Source organism: Aphis gossypii, unplaced genomic scaffold (assembly GCF_020184175.1).
Source record: "Aphis gossypii isolate Hap1 unplaced genomic scaffold, ASM2018417v2 Contig00368, whole genome shotgun sequence".
NCBI lineage: Eukaryota > Metazoa > Arthropoda > Insecta > Hemiptera > Aphididae > Aphis > Aphis gossypii.
The window spans coordinates 13,000-39,643 of record NW_026083081.1 but is presented as its reverse complement, the minus strand read 5'-3'; the positions used below and the strand labels follow the sequence as shown (position 1 = coordinate 39,643).

Here is a 26,644-nt window from a genome sequence, read left to right as displayed (position 1 = left end):
TATTTTCATGCTTGATAGCATCATACATATAGTAATTTAATAACTTACATTACTTATACCTAATATTACTTCTGTACTTCTGTAGAATAAAAACAATTAAACAAAACAGAGAGAAACTTATTCCAATTATAGAGTGCATTTTACTTTGCGGATACCAAGAAATTCCTTTAAGAGGTAGTTATGATTTTGGTCCAATTAATTTTAAAAGTAAGTTAATGAATTTTACAAAAAAGTTTAATTATTATTATTATTATTGTATTTTTTTTACATTTATTTTAGATTTGACCCAAAATGAAGGTAATTTTCGGGCCATTTTAAAGTATAAGACTAAAGACATTGAATTTTTAAGGTTACATTTTGAATCAGATACGCGAAACAAATATTTGAGTCCACACATTCAAAATGAGATAATAAACATATGCGGAGATATTTTAATTAAAAAAGTAATTAATAAAGTTAATGAGTCTAAATGTTTTTCTGTGTTGGCCGATGAGACCACTGATGTGTCTGTTTCGGAACAGTTGACAATATGCGTACCTTACTTAACTGGTACCGGTTCTAATATAGAAATAAATGAAGATTTTTGAAATTCTTTGAAATCAGTAGTTTAACTGGACAAGATTTAGTATCTGCAATTCTCAATGGTATGCACTTATTATAAAATAGTTAATCATATTTATATTATATATATAATTTTACTTTTAGGGCTAAATTCATGTGGGATAGATTGTGATTTTTTAATCGGCCAAGAGTATGATGGTGCAGCAAACATGGCTGGTCGTTTAAAAGGAGCTCAGACAATAATAAGATCTAAATATCCAAAAGCCCTATACGTCCACTGTGCAGCACATTCCCTAAATTTAGCTGTATCCTCAGCTTGTAACATTCAGTCAATAAGAAATTGCCTTGGAGTTATTGAAAAATGTTATTGCTTTTTCAACTTTCCTAAAAAAAAATAATGAACTCTTTGAAGTGATTGATAAAAGCGATTTGGAACCTAAGGTTAAAACGTTGAAAGGTTTGTGTGCGACGAGGTGGGTACAGAGATATGACGCCATCAATGACTTTACTGAGCTATTTCCATGTGTTGTAACTGCACTGGATAATATATCAGAATGGAAAGATGGTTCAACCACTGATGCTAGCATGTTGTTAAAGGCAATGGATTCTGAGTTTCTTATTTCACTTCAAGTAATAAAAGTATGTAACTTCATCTTTATTTTTTTTATTATGGTACATTAAAATATTATATTGATTTTTTCTTTTGTTGAGTAGGTTGTATTTTCATTTGGGTTACCATTATGTAAACAGTTGCAGAAAAAAAACATTGATTTAAAGGAGATGATCACTTTAGCAAATTTAAGTATCACTGTCCTTGAAAATTTAAGAGAAAATGTAGATGAAGAATTTAAAAAAATGTTTGAAGAAGCTCAAGTAAATATTTATTATTTGATTTAAATGATAATATTTTACATAATATCCATAAAAACAATTTTTATAATTTTACATGCTACTAGAAAATGGCTGAAATATTAAGCATGGAAATATCTGTTAAACGAATAACTCACCGACAAAAAAATATATCTAACTATTTATCATTAAATAATGACTTAATACCTGAAGATTATTATCGAATTTCTATATGCATCCCTTTTATTGAATCTTTTATATCACAAATAAAAGAAAGATTTTTAACTCATCAGAATATTTTTAAAGGTATAACAATCTTAAATTATATTAGGTATCTACTATAAATATATTTATAATTTATATACTTAAGCAATTAAAACAATATTTCAGGTTTTCAATGTTTGTTTGATGATACAAATTCATCAAATAATGCAGATTTTGAGTCTTTAATTAATTTTTATCTTCCTCATATTGATATTACCACAGCTACCTGTGAGCTACAAATTTGGAAAGAAAAAATGAAGCGCATGGTAACCAAGGATGATGAAATGTTGCCATCATATGCATTACATGCTATCAAGCATTGTGATCCAGTTATATTTACTAATATATTTGTTTTATTAAAAGTTCTATGTACACTTCCCGTCTCGACTGCAACATCAGAGAGATCCTTTTCTAGTTTAAAAAGAGTAAAATCCTATCTCAGAAATAGTATGAAAGAGGTAGATTATAATTAATTAAATATGTTGATTTATATTATATTTATTAGACTCTTTGTTGAACAGGATCGTCTTAATGGATTGGTGCTCCTGAGTTATTACAGGGATATTGAAATCACACCAGAAGAAATATTAGATGAAATGGCCAAAAAGCCGAGAAAAATAGATCTTCTGTTATAATTAAATTATACTATAGCCATTTTCAGTAGTACTAGTTGTAAATATATCGTGTTAACATATAATGTTTTAAATATTACTTCAATATAATTATGAACCCCCCCCCCCCATAAAAAAAACCTGTCTACGGCACTGGTAGGTATATACAATTTAAAGCACCCACGAATAATATTTTTAAATTACAATAATATCACTAAAATTGATATTTTTGGTTATTAATTTGGTAATTTCATCCAAATTTTAAATTAAAATAACTATTAAAATAAACTGTATTGGAATAGTTTTTAGATTTTTTTGCAGCAGAATTAAATTGGTACTTAAGTGGAATCTTGTTTTTAATTTTCAATTCTGAGCTATACAATTTAAACTTTTTATAAATTTTTAACAACTGAAGAATTTGTAAATTTTCAATTATAAATAAATTTTGTCAAAATTCGATCTTTCAATACTTATTAAAAAAAATTGTGACTATTTTTTTAAAAATATTTTTTAACTACTAGGTATTGTGACAATATATTAGAAGCCTTGTATTAAATTTTGAAGCTTGCCTTTTTTAAGCAAAAAATTGTATGTTACAAATAAATAAATGATAATATACTAACTTGTAATACCTCCTTATATAACAATGTAATGGTGTCGTATTGATGTAAAAAATAAATTTAAGCTATAAAATGAATCAGGGACCTTTTATTATATTTTCAAGCTTTATGACCCAACGAACGAATGAAATTTTATTGACCTTTACAGAAAAATAACTAAAAAAAAAAAAGGAAAACTTAAAATGTGAGTAAATAGCCCAAAAAAGATCAAAATATTTTGAAAATTTGATGTGAATAAAATAAAATAAATAATATAAACATTTAGTGAATAGTGCAAAATGAATATTCGTTTCAGAGTTTCACCAAAATCCAAAACTTTTTTTTCCGCTGCGCTTTTTAAAACTATGGGGAATTTTTTAATTTTGACCTCCTGAATGCATCAACTAGATTCAATTTCCTACTGGAAAAGATACTGCTGGAGTTAGAAATCGAAGCACTATTTCTACTACTTATAAACACACACAAAAAAAACAACATTGTAAAATCAATACATTCATCACTCCGCTTAGAATCTAAAATATTGAAAAATAAATAGGAACAACATTTTGTAGGTACACAAAATATAAAATAGTTAGATAACAGCATAGTTTAGTTAGCTTAGTTCTAACAACTAACTTCCCCAAACAGCCCCCCCAAGTCCTCTCCTATTTGCTACAACGACTATAAGCAAATTATTTTTCTCTTTTTCTATCGTAAGTTGTAACTAGGATTATTTGTTTGATTATCATTTTTACTTTAATTTTATGAAGCTCTAGTATGTTTTGTTTTCGCCCATGGGAAGATAACAAACAAACAAATGAAGTAAATAACTTAGGTCCATTAGATTGTGATACAGTACAGACATTAGAAGGGTGATATACGAAAGATAATTGTGTAGACATGGAAAAAGATTCAAAAAACGCAATTATAAATGAAAGTAGTAATGTAGAAGATAATGATTTATACATAACTGATTAACAATAAACAAATTGAAATATCTGTGTGTGTGTGTGTGTGTGTGTGTTGTTATGGGCTATGGGCTATGAGATATCTAAAAGATATCTACGAGATATCAAGGCTAAGTTAGTATGACCATGCCTCGTGTCGAGGGTAATGCGGATGCTGCTATGACCATGACACGTGTCGGGATAGTAAGCGCACCAATAATTATAATGCACTAATGATGCATTTGAGATGTTATTGCTCATTCTCAAATTCGTGTCCGAATTTGCAAACAACTACAAGGACACCTGGTTTCACCCAGAGCGGCAACTCGACGTAACAAGAGACGCACCACAAATATATAAGGGAGCCCGAAGACCAGCAACGGCAGATGTACCAAAGCTATCAACAACTGAGCACTTTCACGTCACTCAGCCACTTATTTTGTTTGTTACATGTATTTTATTTATATGCAATAAGACATACTTCGTTATTAAGTTAACTTTCATTCAAATTAACCATTTGGATTCAAATATGATACTGGCACGCAACAATTTGGCGTAGTCGGTAGGATTCACTTTTCAAGGAGGCAAACTGTCAAAGGCTACCATCAACAAGGAAGACTTGATCATTCTTCCTCGTGATAACTCCAGAAGAGAAGACCATTCAATTCAACGTTTGTAGAAGTATCAGACATGAGACAACATCAACGAACATCGCATTATTGTGAGTGAATAGTTAATTAAATTATTACCGGATATATGTTACAAAAGTAAAAACCTAAGAAGTATCATTTAAGTAACTGAATATATTTAAGTAGGTCGTAAAGAAACTATTTAGGATTTTTTTTTTTTTTTTTTGATTATTAAAGGGCAATTGATTTATTTGAATTATTATTGAGAATTATTTAAGGGCATATATTATTGAGTTATATTATTATAGTTGATTGTAAAACGTATCAAATGAGTGTGAAAGCAATTTATGGAGAACATAGGTACCTGGTACATCTCCTTTGCAAATAGCTAATCCATCGAATAAGACGTCTTTAGAAACTCCAGATTTTGAGTTTAGAAGTATTAAATAAACCCACATTTGATTGATTTGGAAAGCCCTAGTTAAAGCCCTAGCCCTACTGAAAGCCCGAAAAAAACGCCTAGTCTATTTAGAAGCCAAGTGAACGCCGAGCGCGAAATAAAACACAGCTATCGAGAAGTTTAAGCTTAGACCCTAAAAAAGGATTTACACGTACAAGGTTACGGACGATTTTGAACATACTGAGTTAACGTTCTGGGAGAAACCGCTTGTAAAGAAAATTCGGTTACCATAAAATTAGAGGAAGCACTTAAAGCTTATACCTATGTGTAACGGGAGAAGGACGTATCTCCGTTCATAAATGCATGTGATATGGCAGTAAATTTTGGTTGAGAACATGCACACCGACTTTAGTTAAATTATATAACAACTAGCGTTGGCGAATACAACTTGAAGAATATGATTATGAGATACGATATAAACCTGGGGTGCAAAATTCTAACGTAGATGCGTTAAGTCGTGTCGTATACGCCGATCAAATCGTACATATAGACATAAACACACAACAGAATTCAATATTACACTTTAGAGAATCTAAGCCCTAAGCAGTGGCCGAGTCACACGACCACTCACTCTCTGGTCTCTCTTTATTCATAAAATCATAACCCTATATATATATATCCATATCTTAACCTACTTACACATATTTATTGCTTACATGCTAAAAGTTATTACAATTATTGTTCTTATACCTATGTTAATTATTGTTTAAAATAGTGTCTATTTAAAAATGTTTACGTAGTGTATGTTTATAGTTAATACTTCCTATGTTCTAATTTTTATATTATTACAATATGCCGTGACTACGAATTTACAGTATTGCTTAATACAACAGTCCCCGTTGTTAAGAAAAAATATGTCCTCATATTTTAAATGGAAGGAATATTTTGATTAGTTGTTATCATAAAATATGTTTATGTTGCGTTTTTTTTTGTGGTAGTTTCTGTCTGAGTAGGCTTGTGTTGTTGTCATGTTTTATTCTTGCGTCGTTCTTTCATCTGTTGTTGTCCATCATGTGTCCCAAACCTGTTGTTCGTGTTTGTGCTAGGATTGTTCGACCTTTACGTGTTCGTTGCCATTATATTTTCATGGACGTAAATGATTTACATGATTTACGTGATGTGATTATTCGGTCTCTCGCGGTGTTGGATTACTATAACGACGCCAGTGATCTTTATATGTCCTACGTTCGCGGTCTGTACCACGTGGACATTAACTTGATCCGTCTGCGGCGTCTTCGTGGGGCACTTTGTTAATAATTCTATTTTATGTTTGTTTTATTTTGTTAAATTTTTGTGTAGAGTTCGAATGATGATTTTTATTTGACTGACGACTTTACTGTAATTTCATATTTTGTCGTATTGTATATTAGTTAGTATATACATAAATAATTTTCATAACCTTATTACACTCTTTTTTTTTTTATTTTTTTTTTATACAATTTTCGTTTACATCCACATATTTTGCATACAATTGAATGATTCTTATAAGCTAAACAATTTGTTTGTACTAGTTGTGTGCTAGTTTACAAGTGAAAAATTTTAATTATGTAATAGTCTTTCATTATTATTACATATATATAATATATATAGTAAATAAATATAGTATTAATTTTGATACAGTGATTATATATGAATTTTTTTTTTCTTTTAGCGATTTGTCTGTGTTGGAGGTTGCCGCTATTGAATTTGTCGTCCCTGTCGATTCCTGTGGATTTAGTTTTATTATTTTAATTTTAATATGAAATGTATGTATTTGTATTAGTTAACGTTGTATGTTTTAAGTTTAAATGTATCATCTAAGTGGAATAGGGGGGGGTAATTGGTGTGCTGTCATCATTAATTGTACTGCTATTATTATTGGATATATTTTATAGATGGTAAATAGTATGATTATGGTTAATATGGATAGCCATGTAATATACATAATATCTCCCAAAAAGTCATTTATTAGTCTTTGTGGCATTTTTTCTAAAACATTTCTTTGAAATATTCTTCGGGGTCTTTTATTTGTTTGTTTATATGAAAGTTTGGGACGTTTTTTTTCCAATCATGATTTAGTATTTCAGTTAAATTTGTGAAAAACATTTTGTCCTTTTGTTCTTCGTGTATAATTTTTAAAGATTTTAAAGTGGTCCAAGATATTGGTAACACTCGTTGTATTGTTAGTGTGTTTGTATTAATTAACTCGCAGGGATACATTTTTGGGATTATTACCTTTTTATTTTGTAATAGTTCGTGGTCACACGGTAGCTTTACTTTAATTAGTCCAGGGTGTTCATAATTAATTTTTAGTTCTTGTATTTCTGTGTTTTCCCCGATCCCGTTTCTAATAAATAATGTTGGTTGTGGATTTGTAACTGCGAAAGTATGAATGCCTATTTGTTTAATTATTGTATCGTCATTTTCGTCTTGTGTTACACATTGGAAGTAACAGTATTTGTTAATTTCGTTTAGGGGTGAATTTTTGAAAATTGATTCGACACATTTTGGCGTTAGTGATATATCTGAAGAAAATTTTGGAATGTAACATAAATCTGTAACAGGAGGGTCACAGTGTTGTAGACCTATTCCTGAAATGATCCTATGTTCATTATTTATTTTATTTACCGCTACGTATGTTTTTTCGGAATATATAATACACGTTGAATTATTTGATTTAAAATGGGCAGGGATATATTGAAAAAGTTTCCAATTGGTTTTTATTTCTCGGATCGGTATTTTTACTTTTACTAAAATCTCTGTTTTAGAAAATTGACATTCTGTTATTGGGATGTTGTAGTATGAAGAAATGTCGTCTGTTGAGATGGCTAATTCATATCCGTCCTTTTTTAATATTTTTGTTAATTTTCGTAAATCGTCATATAGTATGTTTACGTTAATGAGTCTTGGAGGAATTTTCCCTATTTTGCAGTGTAAGTGTGTACTTGATTCCCTTTCATAATTTATGAATTTTATTAACATTGTAATTACATAAAAAATGATTTCTTGTATCCCTTTAATCTCTTTATCTATTTTTGCATTTTCTAACAAACCGTTATCCCTTTCTTCTTCGTAAAATTGTTCCAAGCTTTTCTTTAGAATCTCTAATTTACCCGCCGTTATTGTTGTGTAGTTGTTAAGTTGGGTTGTAATAGTATTTAGATCTTTATGATCTGATACGAAAACATCTCTAAGTCTATCGGCTTGTTCCTTTAATTTTCTTCGTTAGTGTAAAAATGTTTTATTTGTTTTTCTGTAGCTATATTGCAACAGAAATTGTAAAAATCCCCAATGAATTGTATTCCCCTTCTTGTTCTATAGTTTTTGATTTTATTGTTACTTATTTCTTCTAGTTTTTCCATGTTTTTTTTATTTTTGTCTATGTTAGAGTTAAGAGTGTTTAACAATGAAGAACATTGTTTTAGAGTATGACAGTAAGTTGTGTTTTTGTTTTTACAATATTTTTCTACTTCCAATAAGTCATTTGAAAAGTTGGATTCTTCTGTTATTGTCTTTTGAGTGTATATTAAAGGGATGCTCTTATCGTAGGTAATCGCTTCCTTGATTTCATTGAAAAATGCCCCTGATGATACAGTGATACTCAGTGGCTCCATTGGACTACATGTTCTCAGGAAGAACATACATATTATTGTGTACTGAAACATATTCTAAAACGCAAAATGATTAAAAAAAAGGTGTTGTTACGCTCTTATTATTATTTAGTTATTATATTATGCTATAATTATTGTTAGTTCTTACTTATATTTTTTTTTTTTTATTTACAGTTGGTTTTTATTTAGTTAGTTAGAGAATGGTTTTAATCTTTGAACATGTATAATATCTGTGGTTTGTTTTCCATTCAATATTAATTCTATTTTGTAATTTACATCCGATATTTTCTTTACTACTTTAAATGGTCCTCTGTACTTATGAGCTAATTTTTTTGTTTTATTTGGCTCCTGAAAATGAAATTTTACTAATACCTGTTGACCTGGTTCAAAGGTAATTGTTCTATGGGTTTTGTCATAATCAAGTTTTTGTTTTTCCTGTTCTTTTTTTATTATTTCTGGTATTTCTTTACGAATTTCTTGTAGTTTTCTTAACGAATCGTTAATTTTGAAATTGTCACTAGTTGGTATAATTTTATTATCTATTGGTTGGTTTGCTTCCATACCGTGTAGTAAATAAAAAGGACTAACTTTAAGTCTAGAACTTGGACATGTATTATATGCAAATACAATCATTTTGTAATAGAGTACCCAATCTTTTTGATTTTTATGAACATAATGTGTAAGACTATTACATATTATTTTATTCATTAGTTCGGTCATACCGTTTGTTTGTGGGTGGTAAGCACTTGAGAATACTTGTGTAATACCTAAAAGTTTACATGTTTCTTCTACTTCTTTATTTTTAAAGTGAGTGCCTCTATCACTACAAAAATATTTGGGAACTCCATATGATGTTATCAATTCCATTAAAAATTTTATTGTTTCTGCCCCGGTTGCGTTTGCAACGGCTTTTGCAAAAGCCATTTTTGTTGCATTACATGTTGCTACTATTAAGTATTTTTTTCCATGAGATGGAGGAAGTGGTCCAAGATAGTCAAAGGTTAACCGTTGTAATGGTTTGCCTGAATCTATTGGTATCGGCTGTAATAATCCTGGAGTTTTTCCTATCGGATTTTTTACTAATTGACACGAAACACAAGAGTTAATAAATTTTGTAGTGTCTTTGATCATATTATTCCAATGGTATTTTAATTTAAGTTTTGCAAGTGTTTTTGTAATACCGAAATGTCCGCTAAATATTGATTCGTGATAGGCTTTTAAAATAGAATTAATTAAATTTTTTGGATTACTATAAGTTTGATCAGTTCATTTTTATTCCATTGTTTATAATAAAGTACGTTATCTATCACACAGTATCTTCGTGATTTTTTTTTATATTTGTCACTGCCTATACTTTTAAGACCTTTTAAAATATTTGAACAGAATTCGTCTTTAGACTGTTCAGTTTTTAAAATTTCTATAGACATTTCTTTTTCATTATTATCAATTTTTTCTATTTCTGTTAGGTGTATGGGAAATCTAGATAAGCTATCTGCTGCTAAGTTAGCTGAGCCTGGTTTATGTTTAATTACAAAATCATATTCAATTAATTTAAAAATACTTTTTGTTATCCTAGAAGATGGAGTTTTCATGTTTTTAAAATATTGTAAACTAGAATGGTCACTAAAAACTGTAAATGTTCTGCCTAACAAGTATTCTCTAAAATAATTTATTACAAATACTACAGCTGCCATTTCTAATTCTGTAGTTGAAAAATTTTTTTCCCCTCCTTTTAATTTTCTTGACGTATATCCTATAGGGTGTTTTTTTCCGTTTTCGTCTTCTTGTTCTAAAATGCCTCCTAGTCCTTCTAATGATGCATCAGTAGTAATAAAAATTTCTCTCCCGTCTTTAAAATGTGCTAATACCGGAGCCGAAGTAATGGCTTGTTTTAAATACTCAAAAGCGTGTTCTTGTTCTTTTTCCCATTTAAATCCTACATCTTTTTTTGTGATTTCTATGAGTGGGTTAGCTATTTTTGAAAAATTTTTAATATATTTCCTATAATATGAACAGAGTCCAATAAATGCTCTAACGTCCTTGATTTTTATTGGTTTTGGAAATAATTTTACGCGGCTTCTATATTTCGTTCTAATGGTTTTAAACCGTTTTTTGATATTTTGTGTCCTAACAATTCTATTTCTGATTGAAAAAAATGACATTTATTAGTTTTTAATTTTAAACCTGTCTCATTTAGTCTAATAAACATTTGTTCTAAATTATGTAATGCTTTTTCGAATTCGTCAGCAAAACAACATATATCATCTAAATATGCTACAATAGACCTATATAAATATTCGCTAAAAGTTTGATTGATAATTCTTTGAAAAATAGGCGCTGAATTTTTCCAGCCTTGTGGTATCCGTTTAAATTGAAATAACCCGAAATCTGTTGTAAAAGCTAATTTTGAGCGGTCTTCTTGTTTTACCGGAATTTGGAAATAGCCTTGTGCCATGTCTATTGTGGAAAAATATTTTGCTCCTTCTAACGCCCTAAATATATCTTGGGCGCGTGGTATTGGATGTCTATCACTTATTGTTTGTTCATTGAGTTTCCTAAAGTCTACCAAAAAACGATATTCTCCCTTTTGTTTTTTGGGTATAAGAAAAACTGGCGCTGCATAATTACTTTTGCTAGGTTCTATTATATCGGCTCTAATCATTTCGTCAATTAAAAGTCTAAGTTTTTCTCTTTGCGCGGGTGAAACTCTATAAGGTGCCTGAAATGTCGGATTTTCCGAACTTAATTTTACTTCACATTCTTCTACCTTTGCACAATTTAAATCAAGTTGATCAGAAGTAAATAAATGTTTATATTTGGATATTAAAATCAATACTTTTGCCTTTTGTTCTTTTGTTAAATCGTTTGATATTTGTATTACTGTCCCTTGTTTATCGGTTATTTCATTTGGAAAATTATTTATTGTAAAAACGTTAGTATTTTGTTGTATTTCACCTATTACCGTGCCTTCATATATTTTTGTGTATAAATTTGAAAAATTGTAAATTGGAATAGTTGTTTCATTTTTCTTTAAACTATTTGTTTCTAATTTTAAATAATTTTTTGACTTAAGCGATTCACTGGATTTATAATCATTTGTTCATTGTCTATTTTTATATCCGTTTTAATTTGTATATTAGTTATTACTTTCGGTGGAATTAAAATATCTTGAGTTACTATAATTTTTCCTACTATATTTTCTCTTTCTTTTCCTATGTTAGTTATCCCATTGTATTCAACCCATATTTTGTCCATTTTAATACTATCTCCCGTTTTAAAATTTATTGCTTTGTTATCAAAGTCTATAACTAAATTATATTTCAAACAAAAATTATTACCTAATAAAAATTCGCATGTTAAACCTTTGATTACGTAAGCCTTAATTTCGTATTCCGTTCCTAATATGTTTATTTAGTTGTGTCGTACCCATATTTTCTAGAATAGAGTTGTCAGCTCCTGTAATAGTTGTTTGTTTTTCTGGTGTTATTAAATTTTTATTTTTTATGAAAGAATACTCAATACAAGATATATTTGAACCTGTGTCTATTATTGCTTGTTTTTTTTTATTTTGAAATTGTATTTCTATGGATAAAACCTGGTTTTTCTTTTTAATGTTATCTAATTTTGTTAATAATTCATTTTTATTTTGTCCGAGGTTGTTTTCAAGTTCTTTTTTATATTGGTTAATTTTTTCTATGTGACCTATTTGTATATTATCATACCAGTTTTTTACAAAAAGTATATGTTGTTCTTTTTCTTTATTTGCTATTTCAGTAAACTGTTTTTTTTCTTCCCGAGTTTGTTGTCCGATTTTTGCTTCAAACCCGGTCTCTCTTAGTTTTTTACATTATCACACTGTGTTGCATAGTGTCCTCTTCTCTCACATTTATAACACGTTATATTTTCCATTTCACCTCTCATTTCTTTTTGTTTATCTTTATTTCTATATTGTTCCGGTGTCCTCGATCTGCTTTGTCTATCTCGACTATCTTGTCTCTTATAATTATCTCTTTGTGATTCTCTAGTGTAACTTTGTTCACGTGAGTCTGGTCTCTCTCTTGAATATGATCTATCTCTATTTCTACGCTGATTATCTCTCGAAAAAGATCGGTTTCTATTATATCTTCTTGAATCCCTGCTTGATTCTCGCGATCTTCCTGGGTATGGACTTTTGTATCTATATTCTGGTTTCCTATAGTAATCTTTATTTCTATTATAATCACGGCCTCTTGTCTCATTATTTCTATAGTAACTCTTGTCTTCATAATCGTCATAATATCTATTTTCTCTAAAATCTACAGATCTATTTGTATTCTTTCCCAGCATATTCATTCTTTTAACTTCTTCCGTAAGTTGTTCTATTTTTAATAATAAGTTTTCAGTGTGTTCCTCGTTCTTTTTTATTTCTTTATTTTTATGAAACTCTTGTAATTTAGTCACTTGTAAATTTAGTAAGTCAGTGTAATTGTTAATTGTCGGGCCTCTGTTATTAATTCTATGTTGCATAAGTTCGTATTTTTTTAGATTTTCTTTTAATTTTTTTAAAGTTGTATTATCTTGCATAGAAATTGTATGTAAAATATTCTCTTTTAGTCCTTTTAAAATGTAAATGCATATATCCTCTTCTTTCATGTGAGTTTCAATTTGTCTGCACAAACTTTCGATCTCAGTCATGAAACTTGTTGCTGACTCTGATTCTCCCTGTCTCCTATTTTCTAAATTTGTCTTTAAAATGGTAGTGTAATCAATAGGTAGATATTGATCAATAAACGCATCCTCTATCTCTTTCCATGTCCAGTTTGTTTTTAAATTATTTAAATTGTCTAAGAAATTGCTCGCAGTTCCTTTTACAAACATTGGTAAAAATTTTAGTTTATCTTTTTCGTCCCAGTTATTAAAGTCAGTTATCATAGAATATTGTTTTAAGAATTTTTTTACGTCCTCATTGCCTGTAAAATAGTCGGGTGTCATTTGTAAATTTCTTTTTCTGTCGGTCATGTTTTGTAAAATTTTTAACTCGTTAGATGATTGTTTTTTTTTATTTTTATCGTCGAATGACACTTCTTTATTTTTTTTGTTGTCAGAAGTAATATGATTTTCACAAGTATTATTGCTAATTTTTAAAGTATTTAAATTGTTTTCTTTTTCTGAATTTTCTGGGAGAATATTCTTATCTTTGTTATGGAAACTTTTATTTAAAATGTTAAACCTATCGAAATTGTCACTACTGTTTCCTTCTGTGTTTTGTTCGTTAAAATTTAATGATTCATATATGTTGTCAGAGTTATTTATGTATTGATTTTTATCGTTATTTATAATTTTTTCGATTGTATTAGTTATGTCCTGAGCTTTGGTATTGATATTTTCATATAATTGTTTTGATTTCTCTACTTCCTCTTTCGTTTTTAAGTTATAATAGTCATTCTCTTCCTCTGAATTTTCCTCAAGCTCAATACCTTCTATTTTGATTCTATTTTCCACTGAGATATTAATTACAGCCTGTTTTTCTCTTTCTGTTAAAGTTTCTCTAATATCGTCAAGTTCTATGTTACCTTTAAAATATTTTGATAAACGAGCTCTCAATTCTCGAACTGTTCCTGTTGATTTTAAATTTTGTGATATACAAATGTCAATTAACTCAGGTTTTTTTTTATTGTAAATCTCTGTTAACGTTGTTATTGAAAATTCTAAGATGTTATTTTTGCTCATGTCCTTTAAAATTTAAAATTTTTATCCATTCGAAAAAAAAAATTTTACAGTATGAAGAATTTTTGGAATTATTTTTCTAGTATAATGGGTACTCTAATATAAAAAAAAAATATTATGTGTGCAACAACAAAAAAAAATTTTCTTTGAAGTAAAATTGAGTATACTTACCCCTGTTGATGTTCTCGATATCGCTCTGAACGATGTTGCTGTCGAGATTGACCGCGTTCTGGATTCAGGGAACTTCCTCTGCTTTCCGTCAAATGCTTCAATAATGTCGTTGAATTTGACTGTGTTAGAAGAAGAAAACGTTCTTCCTAGCTTGTTGTCGAAAATCAACTTCGAAAAAACTTCTCAAATCCGTACAGTCAATATATACAGTCAATCGTATACACAAATATATACGCGCAGACTTGGTTTCGTAAAATAACGAAAATAAAATGTTCGTATGTTCAGACAATTGTACACACAAAAATGTAAAAACACACACACACACACACAATTTAAACTTCGGTAGGTAACGAGCCTTAGTTGGGCGCCACTTTGTCGTATACGCCGATCAAATCGTACATATAGACATAAACACACAACAGAATTCAATATTACACTTTAGAGAATCTAAGCCCTAAGCAGTGGCCGAGTCACACGACCACTCACTCTCTGGTCTCTCTTTATTCATAAAATCATAACCCTATATATATATATCCATATCTTAACCTACTTACACATATTTATTGCTTACATGCTAAAAGTTATTACAATTATTGTTCTTATACCTATGTTAATTATTGTTTAAAATAGTGTCTATTTAAAAATGTTTACGTAGTGTATGTTTATAGTTAATACTTCCTATGTTCTAATTTTTATATTATTACAATATGCCGTGACTACGAATTTACAGTATTGCTTAATACAACAGTCGTGTGTATTCGATATAAGAAATTAAAAGCGAGTCCTAACCCAACATCGCGGTTTAAGATAGTACTAAATCTTTTTTTTAGATTCTGAACGAAGTGATGAATGTATTGATTTTACAATGGTGTGTGTGTTTTTTTTTTTTTTTGTGTCTGTGTACAGCATAACTAGTCGAAATAATGCTCCAATTTCAAACTATGGGGGTGGTTTCCGATGTAAAAGTAAATATCCTTGGTGCATTATAGAGTAAAGGTTAACATTTTCCAACAGTTTTCAAAAATCGAGAAAAACAAAAAAAATAGAAACAAAAACAAAAAAAATGACGAAAAACGGCAATTTTTCGCAAACCAGTTTTCGATCGACCAAATCGATTTTTTTTATGGTTGTAATTCAAAAACTAATCATTGAAAATACTTGAAATTTTCACCAAATGTTAATGTCAGTAGTATCCGTATATAGTTAAATTTTCAAAAAATTTTGATTTTTTTGAGTTATTTATAGACCACTGAATTTTCGATTTTTTTGAGAAATTTTTTTTAAAGTGTCGATAAAAATTTTTGGATGACCAAAAAGTTTTGAAAATTTAATACAAGGTTCCTTATGAGTTTTTTTTATTGTAGCTAAAAAAAATTAAAAATCGTTAGTCACAATTTTTTTTTATAAGCGTTTTTAGTTCAAATTTTTACGAAATCTGTCGAAAACGCGAAAATTTGCAAGTAATTTTGAAGTTGAAAAATCATAAAATTTTTTGGTGTTTATAACTAAGGATTAAAATACAACACTAAGTTTTCCATAAGTTTACCTTCAAGTATCTATAGAGAAAACTCGAAGCATCATTATAGGAAAAATTTTAAGTGCGTTTGAATTTTAAATTTTAACGAAATAGCGTAACGATAACGGTTTAGCCTCAAACGATTTTTGATATTTGTTATAATTCAAAAAGTATAAGTCGTAGATACTTGAAAATTTACCAGTTATTAAGATTCTCGTTTTCTTTACGTGATTTAATTTTCAAAATATTTTGACTTTTTTTGAGCTATTTATAGACACTGATATTTTCAATTTTTCTGAAAATTGTTTTTTTATGTTTCGATAAAATCTTTTTGGCCCTATCAAAATACTTGAAAATTTAATGCAAAGTTCTTCATAAGTTATTATTATAGTGATTAAAAGATTATAAGAATACATCGGCACAATTTTTTTTTATTAGCATTTGAAGTTCAAATTTTGAAGAAAATTCGTTAAGATTATGAATATTTGCAAATTATTTTGTAGGTATAATTCATAAAAATGTTTGTATAGGTAGCTAAGAGTTGAAAATTTAATACAAGATTTTTCATAAGTTTAGCTTACAATATTATAAAAGAACTTAAATTTTGGTGTATTTCAGGCCATTAAAACATAAACCACCACCTTTTTCACCAACAACTGGAAATTATATCCTGGCTGACAAATCATCTTCGTTCAGAATCGTTTTTCGTATACAATGATAACTATCATTGGATTCAAATTTAACACTCCTATAATATATAATAATGATCCATCGGCACCTAATGTACAGCAGAGCGGTACTCACTTTCCCGTTTTTTTTATAAATATATATATATATATTTTTCAGTCGGATAATGCTAATAATGGGTTCGATCAAAATGACGGGTCAGATTTTTTCGACACAATACCAATATCATCATCGACATACACTCATTACCCCGCAACAATGCGTAAAACAAAGCGTCGACTTTTTTAATAATTGTATGAAATAATTTATGTGAAAAAAAAACATGATATATTAAAAAAAAATATTTTTATTTATTAAATTAATATTAAGGTTTACAATATATTTACAAGATTATTTAATATTGAAAAAAAAAATATTTACAATATTTACAAGGTTCTCACTTCTCCATTAAATGGATTATAAGTTATAATTTGATCGTGTAATATTAAACAATAAGCTGAAGTGGAAGCGGGAAAAGCTTCATCGGTTTCAATTTCAATCCTGAGATCGACAGTTGGTGTTTTTATGTTATAGTTCTGTCTGCTCATGTCAACAATTATAATCGGTGAAAGATTTTTGAAACTCGGTGTATGCGTGGTATAATGTACCAATTTTATTCTTTGTAAAGTCGCATTGGAAATCTTCATAGGGGAATCCTTCAGCATTTAAATAAACCTTCAAGTTTTTAATTTTACAATGGTCAAAAAATGACATTGCTTTACTTGAACTATTTTTCCTTTCAGTTTGAAATCCTATGATAACATATCGTGGTTTTTCAAATTTGTTGGATGTTTTGACTTTCCATGAATGTGATGTGTTTTGAGTTAGAAACGGATATTCGCAAAACTCCCAAGATCTAAACGCACATGTTAGTGGCTTTTGATTGTTTACTACTTTCAACAATCTAATTTTTTCTTTATCACTAACTTTTACTATAGGCATGCGCCATAATATTTTCGTTATATTTATTTTAACGTCTTTTAGTTTAGGCACAACTTTATTATTTGAGTACTGCTTAATGGCATTTATATCTACCGAAGCTCTATTTAATATAAGTTGTTGGTTGAGTTTATTAAAATACGTTTATAATCTTCACAAAAACCGAACAAATCTTTAAGATTAATACAACCGTTAAACATATAACTGTCAATAAAATCTTTATTAACATTTTCAAAGTCATTATCCCAAGCGGCGTTATGGTGCGATGTAATATTCGATTTATTATAAGAACAATATCCTTTTAATGTAGTCGTTATACCTGGATTGGCGAGTTTTTGAATTTGAATTCCGTTTATCTCATATTTCATTTCGGAGAAAAGAAACGCCAGCCCGTTGTATATAAATCGGATGTCATCAGTAATATCTGCAGGCTTGGTTATTGTTCCCTTGATGTAAATATAACTCTCGCATGGTAGAGTATAGCATTCTGTGTTACGTAAAGCAATACGTACTTCATCGTTATTAGAGAGAGCGAATGTGGAATAAGGTAAAAACGAGTGATAATCAATTTGCGTTATTCTACATTCGTCAACGTATCCAGCTGTCACATCTAAATATGTATTGTCCATATTAAATAGCGTTTAACGAACGTAGAAACGCTAAATTTTCAGCTGTTAGACTTTTTCCAACTTGTCTTCGTTTGGAATTTTTCTTTTTCTTTTTCTTTAGAGTTGTTGTCTTGTTAGTGTTATTTACACGACTAACGGGTTTTACATATGCAGGCCTATATATATTATAAAATTGCAAAGCCATTTTATCACAAGTCCTGAATTAATAGTCGTATTGATATCGGTTCACCTCGTAGATCGATCAACTCACCGTTCTGTTTTTTTAAAATTATACTTGTATGTGTTATAGATGTAGAATTAATAGGGTAAAATACCAAATGTGATGGTATTTCTATTATTTTATAACCTGGAGGCACATTCGGATAAAACTCGTGTATTGTATGACACTGCTTTCCGTTGTTGAATGAGCCCATAACTAGGTTTGATTCGATATATATACAGTTTGTTTTTGTAATATTAACCACCGTATCTGATTCATGATTTACATTAGCTGGATATTTACAATTTTTGAAACCTAACAACAGACCTAAGTTATTAGGCATGGTAAAATCTACAGTTTCATTACAAAACATTGTACATTTTAGTGTATTATTATCAGCTTTCAAATCGAATCATATCTGTGCCATGTAATGCATATTTTATTGCCCTTTCAATTTCTGTAAACTCATAAGAGCCTGTAGGTATTGTATAGCTAACGCTTACATCATTACAAATAAAACCTATTTTATTACACTTTTCGTTTATATTAGGAATAGAACTATTTGTTTGAAAACCCAACAGACAGATCTTAGCATTTTTACTGACTTCTATCGGTGGGAAAAAGTCACAAGACAATTCACTCGAGTTACCGGTTAAGGTTATGGTGTACATGACAAAAATTGTAGGCACAAATGTCCACAGTTTGTCGTATTGTATTTTTGATGTCTGTCGTAATTATATTCGATATTACACCCGTTGAAATATTTTTGTATTTCTAGCGGTGGTGGTAAATTTCCAAAACTATCATAATATTTAACTTGTTTCCCTATTTTTTTATACGCTACCCAATGCGTTCCTGTACCGATTTCGAGGTCCAAATTAATTACCGCCGACTCTTTATGTTTAACTCTTAGAGGTAACTTGTCTCTTGAAAACACTCCTATGAAATGAGGTATTTTCAACATGTCAGCGTATTTTATAATCTCATAATCGTACAACACTCTATTGGGTAACGTAGAAATTAGTTTTTTTTAGTTTTCTTTACTGTTCCACCTTTGTAAGGCGACAAGTATAAACCTTTACCTTTGACAATCTTATAAGATCGCCCCTTGTGTGGTGAAAGATATAAACCTTTTCCTAGATGAATAGGCGTGTTTTTACCAGAATTTAATTCATTTACAACTTTTACTATATTACCGACGCCGCCGGTAAGAGCACCTAATCCCGATAAACCAGCAAAAATAGGTATTAAAGGTAAAACACCGCCCTTTTTCGATATAGTATAGGTAAATTCTCGGAGTTTTTTAGTTTTATTTTTTTTTTTTTTAGCAGCTGACAAACATGTTTTTATTAATTAGTTATATTCTTTTCATTCATTTTATTTTTGATCGATTTTTTAGCTGCCAAAACCATCTGTTTAAAACCACAACCAGCACCCATCTTGCGTTTAGCCTTCATAGCTGTAGTAACCAACCAGGACGCGGCTTTTTCCTTAATACCGGTGTTTCTAGACTTAAACACTTTTCCCAAGCTTGATTTTCTAATATTTCGTCGGCCCTGTGTCTATCGGCTAGTGAATTACTTTTTTCATAAGCTATATCATGAGTTCTGGCCAATTCGTCTAGATTGTATATACCTCGTTCACTGCGTGCCAATCTTTCTTTTAATTTTGTACCAGGACCAGCAAATCTAAAATATGTATACAAAAATTAGTATGATTTAATTATGTAATGTAGTAACTTACCTATAGCCGGGCAAATGTAATTCCACTGGTAAATGACTTATGACAGAGTTAATAAGACCGGAACACTCATTGTTGTTTCGCTTACGAACGGGAGACATCGTGTGACGCTTTCAATTACATGACATTGATATTTATAGTGAAAAATGCGTTTTATCGAACAAGAGAAAAAAATTCAAATTTATAACATTGATACTCCGGACGCAATACAGTTTAGGCATGGTGAGCTATTTCCAAACACCATACGTTCACTGGTGTTGGGTAGCTCCGAATGCGGCAAAACAAATTTGATATATTTTCTACTCGTTGATAAGAATGGCTTACGATTTGAAAACGTTTACATATACTCTAAAACGTTAGAACAACCAAAATATAAATTATTAAAAAGTATAATTGACGATATTGATGGTGTTAACATTTTTAAATTTTTCGAGAACGATAAAGTCATTTCACCAGAAAAAGTTTTACCAAACTCGATATTTATTATAGACGATGTTATCGGAGAACATCAGAATGTGATAAGGGAATTTTTTTGCCGCGGTCGTCACAATAAAATAGATATATTTTACCTAGCTCAGAGTTATTCAAAAGTGCCTAAACAGTTGATCCGAGACAACGCTAATTTAATAGTATTATTCAAACAAGATGAGACCAATTTAAGACATGTGTATAATGAACACTGTTCAGGTGATATGACATATATACAATTTAAGCAGTTTTTCGTTACATGTTGGAACCGAGATAGATTTGCGTTCGTTGTTATTTGTAAAGATAGTGAGCGCGATAGCGGACGTTATCGATTTGGATTTGATGCGTATGTAGTTATATAAGTCGACGCATCAAATAACAATTTTCATTTAAATTACAGTCATGAAGGATGAAGGTACTATATTAGACGAGTTGGTCAAAGCTAAAGAAAATATTAAACATAAATTCATCACATTAAAAACTGGTGAAGCTAATGTTCAAAAATTAATGTCACAAACTTTCAAACCTATTAACGACCCCCTAACTAAATATCGGATACAACTCAAACGACATCGATCGAAACAAAAACTATCAACGAATCGAATCTTAACGAAAACTACCAACAAGAAATTGAAAATTGGTTTCACTCTGCAGATTTAGATAAAACCTATGGCCCGAAAAAACTTTCAGATGGAAATATTATCTTGGGTGATAAAGAAGTGAAATTTATTGAAAACTTTATTATTCAGACATCGGCACATTTAACTTAAAAAAAAAAATTAAATTAAAAAATGTGGTGCTAAATATAAGGATATAATATGTAAATTATTTCCATCTGGTGGCCATTTATCTATGAAATTACAGAAACACAACTTAGTGTATTGGGATAATCCGAATGAGTTAGTCGACCGGTTACGATTACTTTTGGCTTCGAAAGCCGCAGGTAATACAGGTGTTTCTAATGAAATAATATCGATATTCGAAGAATTGCTTGAAGCTGGATTAATAAAACGAATACCAAATGTCTAAACGTGAAATCGCTATTGAACTACACAAACCGACACAGAAAAAATTCGTTAGGCGCAGAGTAAACGTATATGGAAAAAATGATTTATGGCAGGCTGATTTGGTTGAAATGATACCGTATTCAAAGAAAAATAAAGGTTACAAATATATTTTATGCGTGATAGACTGATTTACTAAATTTGCGTGGGCCGTGCCATTAAAATCAAAAAGTGGGAAAGAAGTCACAAACGCAATGTCTAAAATATTACTAGATCGCTCGCCTAAACTCTTACAAATCGATAATGGCAAAGAATTTTACAACACTACTTTCGACGCATTGATGGACAAATATAATATACACAAATATTCAATGTTTAGCATAATGAAAGCTTGTATTGTCGAACGATTTAATCGTACTTTAAAAGAAAAAATGTTTAGAGAGTTTACGGCGCGTGGCTCACACGAATGGATTTCGATTTTACCGTTGCTGCTTAATAACTCAAAACACAGAACTATAGGGATGACGCCAGTACAAGGAGATGCTGAACCAAAGTCAGTGGTATTAAGACAGCATATAATTAACAAAGAAAAAATGAAATTCAATGTTGGTGATAACGTTCGTATCAGTACACAGAAAGGAGTGTTTACAAAAGGTTATTTACCCAATTGGTCTACGGAAATATTCAAAATTAACAACATAAATAAAACATTACCAGTCACTTATCAGTTACAAGATTATAGGGGTAAACCAATCGCTGATTGTTTTTACTCTTGTGAAATACATAAAACCAAACATCCAAACGAATATCTGATCGAAAAAATTATACGTAAAAAACAAAATAAAATGCTTGTCAAGTGGCTTGGATTTGATAACACGCATAATAGTTGGATAAATACATGTGACGTTAAAATATAGTGTCAGTCTTTTTATAACTATGAACGTCTTTGGAGATTCTCAAGCTGGTGATACTAAAAAAATTATTTCAGATATTCAGAGAAGTTACAAAACAATACAAAATGAAATAAAACTTCAGCAGAAAGAAATTGATTCTTTAAAAAGTAATATTACCCATCTACTATCGTTGAAAATTCGCGTGTCAGAGCTGTTTAATAATTATTTAGAAACTAATACACAGCTTTCTTTTATAATTCATACAATAGACGGTGTAAAAACCGAAATAGATCACATAACAGGAATATTTGATAAAAATTCTTTACCGAATCATGGATCATATACTTCGGATTTAAATTCTCGTTTGAAAATCATCGAAAAAATTATATTAAAAAAAATTAATTTTTCTTTTCATACATTATACTTACTAAATATAATTTTAATTATGAATGTGTTTGGTGGTTCTCAAGCTGGCGAAACTAAAAAAAACTATTTCTAAACTCGAAGACTCTGTAAAAATTAAATTAAATTAAATTAAATGAAAAAATGGTTAAAATTGAAAATAACACTAAAACTCAAGTTGGAGTAATCGAAACAGTTATGAGAAAAATTCAAGTTTTCGAATTAAAATTATTAGCTATTGAACAATTAACCGAAAAATTAAAATTTAAAGTATCTGATCTGGAAGATAATGACAAGTATATGAAATCTAAAATATCAGACCTTAAGGAAAGTCATACAAAAAATACGGATTCTAAATAAATAGACACATGGAAATACTGGATTTATCTTCAAAAAAACATCAAAACTAACAAGTAGCTGGAACATAATTATTTCTTACAACTTATAATGTAATAATGTATATATTTATTTATTTATTTTTTTTAATAAACTTAATAATATTATAATTTAACATTGTTTTACTTTTATACTTACCTAATATATACAGCTTATACTACCATTTACATAAGTTATAAATATCTAGTACAAATTAACATTTACAACCATTTGTTACATAATAAACTAAAAACAAAACAAAAACAAAAAAAAAAATCTAAAATTTTATAACAGAGTATTTTCAGTTTTAAAATATTTAAAACTTAATTACAAAAACCAATGATAAAAAAAAAAAAAAAAACAATTGTTATAACATTAATATCCTGCATCATCCATCATTGCTACTAGCTCAGCTTCTATTCTTTCAAGTTCTTCAATTTCCCTACAAAAAAAATCAAAAAGAATTAAACAAAGTTAAATTAAAAAAAAAAAATAATATATTTATTTAAAACGTACTGTATCTTGTAGTGGCCATGCGCATAGGCATGTATATTATCTTCTAGCACTACTCTTTTGTCATCAAAACAATTATAGGTAATTTTATTGGTGGTAAGTGTAACTAATTGGTGACGAAATGATCGGATGGATACATTTTGCTGCCTACATGTTTCCAAGTCTAGTTCGCCAAAAAAACATCGTCGATGGTGATCGAATGTCATGTGGTTTTTAACCACATGACCTCGAATACCTTTCGCTTTTATTTTTTCTTCGCCATTGATTTTGTAGGCATAAGACTTGGCCCTCAGAGCGCAAAACTCTGTAATAATCAGCCCATCAGTTTCATCAGAAAAAAATCCTGGTACTTTTCTACGTTCAGCGATGTAACATGGATGGGTTGTGGGGAGATTTGAAGTATCCATCCTATCCAACAATATTGGGTTATTCACTAAATCGTTATAAAAACTATCGGTCATTATATGGTATACCAGTGAATCTAAAATAATAATATTAATTATTAACAGTATAATACAATTAGTATTGTTAGTTTATTAATTTACCGGTGTCGGTGTACATGAGATTAGCTTTATTTCCATACTGTTTCCGAATGACATTATAGTGGTAATCGTACATTTAAGTTTTAGATATATCTAATACTGCAAGACCTATAAAAATAATTAATAAAAAAAATGAAGCTATCGTCTTCGTGGTTATTTACTTACCAATATAAATAGGTTTATTAAAAGTAATAACTTTATTTTCTAATGATACCGCTGACAGTGTTTCATTATACGCCGTAGCATATTTAAATGTTGTCAAATTAATAAGTTTTTGTATTCTGTTTTCACTCGACACCAATTCCATTTTTATTCTACGTCGTACTTGTTCCATAGTTTTCCCTAAAAAAAAAAAAAAATATAATAATAAAAGAAAGAAAAAATTAACTAAAAATTATTTTAATGTCAATAATATAATCACCAAAAATACTATTATTCATCAGTTTGAAAAAATCCTTCTCGAAGTCATTCAACGCTTTTTTTCGCATTTCAGTATTCAAATTTATATAATCAGCTAACCACGCCGATTGGTTAAATTGAAGAACTCTATTCACCTATAATAGTAATAATAATATTGTATATTGTATCATAATATTTACTTTTTCGACTATCAACCCATTAGCTATTGCTTGCTGTAGACTGCGATAATGAACTATATAATTCTTTTTCGTTTTAAAGGTCGTCATCAACTTATTCATTTTTGATCCTTTCGGAATAGAATTCTGAGGCAAAAATTGTAAGTCATTATGCTCATCATGCAAGTTTTGTGGGTATGATATATCAACATCATATATTCGTCCTATCGGCGATGTATCAGCGAGATCGTTTATTCCTTCTAGTGAAGGTTTAACATACTTAAATCCTCCGTAAGGAATGTATTCAGACATTGCCCAACCATATAAATTATTACTTGAAAAAAAAAAACCATTTAAAAAAAAAAAAAATTATATATACATATAATATTTATACTTACAATCTTGATATACAATCCATGATTTCTCTTCCGCTGCGTCGTAATTTAAAGTTTCTTCATTATTCGCTTTAGCGTACCGTTTGCTCGCTTGAACTAATCCCCCTCGTATACCTATAGGAAAAGTTAAATTCTAAATATTAAAAACTTACCGTTTTCTATCATCAATAACATATCGTAGTCACTCAATAGCTCCAATTTTATTGATGTGTGTTTAAGCATGCAGTCAAAACTGAATCCAGGTGCCGTATAATAAAATGCTGGATCCAGATTATATGTTTTTAAACACAGATCAGGAAAATTTTCAAATACATCTAACAACAAGAGGATATCGATTTTTAAATATAAGTCTGAATACTCGCCAAGCGTCTGACAACCAAAGTTGTTCCATACGTTTTTTGCGTGTTCATATTCTTCATCGTTAACTTCAGACTCTGTAAGAGTACTGTAAAAATCTTCTTTTTCAGGTAAAGTAACAATATCTAATTTTTCCCATCCGTTTGTGTACTCGCATGGATAAACACCTTTACGTGTTACGAGTGACATATCGACGGTGGAAAAATGTTTAGCTGTCTCTCTAAACTTATCGTATCCTGTTGTCATCAGATTATTTGCGAGTGATGATAAGCTTGACGCCATAAACTTGATTGTATCAACGAATCTTATTGTGAACGTATTGCTTATATATTTAGAAAATGAAATATATTTTTCTTCGGTATTTGGGATTACATCAATTGTTTTTGTGTCATATCCGAGTTCCGTTACGATGAAATGCGCATCGTAACTTGACAGATTATGAAAAAAACAAGGCACAAATTTGGGTTGCTGTAAGGTTATATTGCATTTATAGCATAACGATTGGCGAAACTTTCCACTAAGGTGACAATAATCGAGGACTTTCTGTATTGAATTGAAACTCTGTTTACAGAAATTACAGTGCGTGTTAGCATTATGTCTACGCGTATCATCGTCACTCATAGTGATTGGTACATTTGTTTTTAGTAGTTGTTCAATTTTTCGAGAAACTTCAACAATACTTTTAACAAAATGTTTTGCGACATTTTGTTCGCCAATGTTGCCACGATAGATGACCGGTGAGGTAGGAATATTAAATGCAATAACTAAATCTAGTGGTACATCATCTGATACCTTAACAACAAACTCATAGCTCATAGGTTTATGATGCTGTATTATTTTAGAATTTGTACCTTTATTTTCGTTGGTTTTGAAAAGCAACGCCTCGAAGTCCGCATAGATCGTGAATGGATGACGATTCGCATTTTCCCATGATTTAAATTGAAGTGTTGTGCCGACATCAGGCATTTTGGGAAGTATCAGCTT

At 29.6% G+C, this 26,644-nt stretch overlaps 2 protein-coding genes across 2 annotated transcripts; one reads left to right on the top strand and one right to left on the bottom strand.

Annotated features, from left to right (window-relative positions):
• Window positions 1-1,928: 1,928 nt before the first annotated feature.
• Window positions 1,929-2,309, top strand: LOC126553898 (52 kDa repressor of the inhibitor of the protein kinase-like). The gene is made up of 2 exons (XM_050209009.1): window positions 1,929-2,132; window positions 2,196-2,309. The coding sequence occupies exons 1-2, from the start codon at window positions 1,929-1,931 to the stop codon at window positions 2,307-2,309; spliced, it is 318 nt and encodes a 105-aa protein (XP_050064966.1).
• A 21,344-nt stretch (window positions 2,310-23,653) lies between these two features.
• LOC126553903 (uncharacterized) lies at window positions 23,654-25,220 on the bottom strand. Its single transcript, XM_050209016.1, has 5 exons — window positions 24,933-25,220; window positions 24,755-24,887; window positions 24,499-24,675; window positions 23,795-24,272; window positions 23,654-23,720 (listed from the first exon to the last, which is right to left on the bottom strand). Exons 1-5 carry the CDS (start codon window positions 25,218-25,220, stop codon window positions 23,654-23,656), a joined length of 1,143 nt encoding a protein of 380 aa, XP_050064973.1.
• Window positions 25,221-26,644: the final 1,424 nt, after the last annotated feature.